Genomic DNA, 4,356 nt, shown 5'->3' with positions numbered 1-4,356 from the left:
TGGAGCGGGACCAGGCCATGTCTCCCTGTCTCTAGTTAACATATTGTTCAGAGTTAATACCTACATAATACCCTTCCATAGGTCAAGCATGTCCAGCAGTATTGTACAATTGTACCATAATCAGTTTCCAAACATTCTTTTTCTTCCTGGACGACTCCTGGACCCGTGTTTCATTCTGTTGGGCGCAGGGTTGGTCTCACTCGCTACGGGTGGGAACCGACTGGCCGCACCTAGCAACACCTGCCACAGCAACAGAGACTCTAGCTGTAAGGATCAGCTCCAGGAGTTCGCGGTACGACATTGGCTGAGAGCAGAGACCAGCAAGCTGTTGACCTGGGTTTTATCGATGATGCAAAGGCGTCCAACTGTGTGGAGCACAGCAAGTCACAGCGGGGAGAGGGGAAGTCGAGACCATTTAATAACGGTGCACACCTGTGTCGACCCAGCGGCAGTGAGGGGTTCAAATTGACCATGGGTGGGGTGTCCTGTGTGATTTCACACCCAGAAAGTTGTGCATCAGGGTGTTGTCTTTACCATCCTTACAGTCAATCTTTCCGTGGAGCAAATCCTCTGAGAAGCTTCACTCTATGAAGGAGAACGGGACACCTGGATTGGAGGAAGCCTCATGAACCACCTGTGATAACACAGATGACACCACCTGGCCTGCTGAGATGGAAGAGGACTTGAGGCATCTAGGGATGAAGATCAAAGGCCACAGTTTTTACGATGGACGATGCCTCAAGGTCGAACCGACTACAACCAGACCAAGAAGCCACAGCAGGATAAATGGGGGCAGTAATGATGTTGTGCAAGGTTTCATTTAACTCGGATCCACAATCCACCCCGGTGGACGCAACAGTCAAGAAATCAGACACATTTCAACAGGCAAATCTGCTTCAAAAGAGCTCTTTGAAGCTCCGGAAAGCAAGGTGTTCACGTTGAGGATTAAGGAGCCCCCGACCCCGGCCTGGATGTTTCCGATGGCCTCCCAGGCCCAGCACGCTGGAGAATGAATCAGGAAGGGTGCAGAACTGATGCCTGTGGATGATGGTGTTGGCGAGAACATCCAATATGCCAGGGACTGCCAGGGGGAGGAGGGACTCTCTTGGAAGAAGTCCAGCAGAACGTTCCTTGGCCGTGGGAGTGGCCAGCCTGCTCCTGAGCAGGGAGGATGGGAAGACTTCATGTCACATACTGTCACATGTCCCAGGTTATCGGAAGGAGCCAGGCCCCACTCGGATGCTCACCAAAGAAAACCCTCAAGGAGACCCGATGGGCACTGTGGCCGCCACAAAGGGCTCAAACACAAAACAAGTGGAGAAAGTCCCTGCCGCGGGCCCCATGCTGACCCGGTGATGCTAGAGGAGAGAGAGGGTGGAACTGCCTTTGTGCATTCAGCATTTCCAGGATGGTAACTCTTTTCAGGAGTCCGAAGACGGCTTTCTCCCCAGAAGTAGCTGGGGGGTTAGAACTGCCCACCTTGTGGGCTGCAGCCCAATGTTTACCACTGTGGCACCAAAGGCTCTCCTGGCTCAAACACAAGAGCAGTGTGTTGTTGTCTTTGTCTGTCTCCTGGTCACCGCACCTAACACACATCTTTATAGAAGCTGCCTGCCTCACCTTCCTCCCTCCAAACGGTTGGTGGGTTCGGCTGCCAACCTTTCCTTTGGCAAATGAGCGCTTGACCACGGCGCCACCAGGGTTTCTTTCCTTTCCTTACTGTGGTCAGTAACCAATAGGGCTCCTGGTGGTGTCGTGGTGATGCGTTGGGGTGCGATCCTCAGGGTTGGCTGTTCGAGACCACCAGCAGCTCCGTGAGAGACAGGCTGCGCTTTCCCCTCCCGTCCACAGTTACAGTCTCGGAAGCCCGCTCGCATGGAGCGGCTATGTCCTTTGAGCCTGGTTTTTGGATGTACCTCGTGGGAAGGAAGATTTTGCGGCTGCAAGTGGGACCTGTGCCGCCAGGGCGCGCGCCGCCCGCACGCTTCGGGCCAGGCCCCGGAGCCCAGGGGAGGCCAGCCGAGTTGGAGAAAACCCCAACCGAAAATAACTGACCGCGCAGGATTTTCCCGGACCCTCCGAGGTGCCGTGACAACCCTGCCCTTTGCCCAGGCCTTTCCGAGGCGGGGATTCAGCACCCCCCAAACCCTCTAACAGAAAGATCCGGCTGGAAATTCCTTAGGAACAACCGGGACAGGGGGCGGGGCCCATTTCTGGATGGTGGGTGACTGGCAGCCCCCCTCCCCGCAGGAAAGGCCTGCCCCGCGGGCTCTTCCCCTTCTGCTGCGCCACCTCCCTTGCTCCCCAAGAGGTCTCCATGGCGACACCGCGCGTGCCCCACAACAGGAAGCCTTGGGCGGCACTGCTTTTGTGCTAGGAGACCCCTGTGTCCCCAGCCTGCATGAGGTGGACGATAGGTCTTGGGGGTCACACACGCAGGCGTGGCTGGAGGGGGGAGGTGACTTCCCGCCTCCGAGACTGAGCCCCGAAGCCCTAAAAACATCACCCCGCTTCCTAACAGTCCTGCTCCAGCCAGTGCCTGCAAACTGGCAGGTGTTAGCGCGGAACTCAGGGTGCCAGGGACACACGCGGGGTTTGGGGTACCCCGTTCCACGTGGGGCCTCGGGGCTGCCTCTGATTCCCTGTCTCCTCTTACCCCCTCGGTAAAGGCTTGGGCTGCTTCCTCAGTTTCCCCAGGGAGCCTAGCACTGGAGCGATGGGGTTTCCTTTTCCTGGAAGCTTGAACGAAGTCCCTAAGGCTGAGCGGAAAGGGGAAACGAGATTGTGGGGGTGGGACACCGACTTCCTCACCCCGTGATGCTAGGATGCCAGGTACCCTACCACACGTACACCCCACCCCGGGATTCTCAGCGCCCCCAGGTGCCTGGGCTTGCTGTGGCCACTTCGCTGGAACCCCCAACATGTCCCGTGCAGGAGGGGCCCCCTCGAATAGAGGGCACCTGGCGGGGATCCCGGGGCTCCGTTTAAGGTGCACGCGCTGGGGGATTAGCGCTGGGTTCCAGCCCCCTCTGCTCGGATCCTCGCTTTACCCATCTGTACAACGGGCACCGAGTGGCTCAGGTATGCGGTCCGTGCTAAGCAACGGGGTCAGCGGGGCGTCCAGTTTAGCCCCGGGGGGGGGGGCCCGGATACCTGGGCGTCGGGGGACCCCCAGCCCGCCGCCTCGCCGACGCCACGGCGGTGGCCGCCCTCGTTACTTCAGTTTGGAAATTCCGGTGTTCCCAAGGCCAGCGGGGAGGACGACCCGGCGCGCGCCGAGCACCCTCCAGTCCGGAAATGCCAGAGCCCTGGGTCTGGAGGGGAAGGCGGGAGGTTTCCGGGAAGGCAGCACCGCCCCCCGGCCCCCAGCGGCCGGCGCTATAAAGGGGCCCGCGGCGCTCTGGGTCCCAGTCACACGCAGCACCCTGCGCCCAGCACCCAGAGAATCGTCTCCTGCCGCCGCCCGGCTCGCTATGGCTCCCTGCGGCGCCGCCTTCCTGGCCCTGCTCTGCGCTCTGCTCCCAGGTGAGTTGGGGTGCAGGTGGGCAGCTCCGGGGATCTGGGCTACACCCTTGGCATCGTGAGAGGACTGCCCGCCCCCCCAATCTGTACTTAGATCGGCAGGTGGGTGGCCGTGACCTTTACTGGAGTCACTCAGGGGGGTCTGCAGTGAGTTCAGTGTGGGGTCTGCAGTCACCTCGCCAGGGGCAGCCACAATCTACAGTGGCAGCTGCTTTGTGGTGGTTTCTCAGCATAAAATGGAGACAGGTCTGGGGGCCACCTCATAGCGGGTGCCTGACCCAGCGCGGTGCCTTGGCTCCAGACCCAGGGGAGGACATAGCCCAAGCCCAAGTCTCTGCCTCCCCTCATTCTCCCCACCCCACCCCGTGTTGTGTTCCTCATCCCCCACCCCTGGGGGGAAGTCCAGACCTGCTTCTGCTTGGGGGAATTCCAGGGCTGGCTGCCCAAGAAGCCAAAGCTGAGAGGCCATGCAGCCCCTGGGTGGTTTCCCTTCCCATCCAGCAGCAAAGGGGACAGTTAGGAAAAAAAAAAAAGGGGGGGGGGACAGTTAGGGCCTCGAGGAGATGGGATTGGTGACCAGCTTGATGCTGGGATCTATCAGGTACAAGATTGGAATTGGAGCTAATACTTCCCAGCTGAGTGACTTCCTCTCGGAGCCTCTGGTGAAGAGGGAATGATCCCAGAATTCCCTGGGGGGACAGCCCAATGTTCCCACACACCCAATGTTGCCTAGAAGCAGTGGTTCTCAACCTTCCTAATGCCTTGATCCTTTTTTTGGGGGGGGCGGGGTAGGGGATGGGGGTGGGGGGGCTCTTGATTAAAAATTTGGTCTAT

General features: G+C 59.2%; 1 protein-coding gene across 1 annotated transcript in view; it reads left to right on the top strand.

The window, feature by feature from the left end:
- The first annotated feature begins 3,459 nt into the window (after positions 1-3,459).
- Positions 3,460-4,356, top strand: part of ICAM1 (intercellular adhesion molecule 1) — a 12,050-nt gene continuing 11,153 nt past the window's right edge. The window contains exon 1 of the mRNA XM_004716844.2: positions 3,460-3,525. Coding sequence (XP_004716901.2) covers positions 3,474-3,525 — 52 coding nt within the window. The 5' untranslated portion in view covers positions 3,460-3,473. The remainder of the gene's footprint in view (positions 3,526-4,356) is intronic.

Source organism: Echinops telfairi, unplaced genomic scaffold (assembly GCF_000313985.2).
Source record: "Echinops telfairi isolate 266 unplaced genomic scaffold, ASM31398v2 ScPeMD7_36;HRSCAF=134, whole genome shotgun sequence".
Classification (NCBI taxonomy): Eukaryota; Metazoa; Chordata; class Mammalia; order Afrosoricida; family Tenrecidae; genus Echinops; species Echinops telfairi.
The sequence above is the reverse complement of the archived record's forward strand: the minus strand, read 5'-3'. Positions and strand labels throughout refer to the sequence as shown.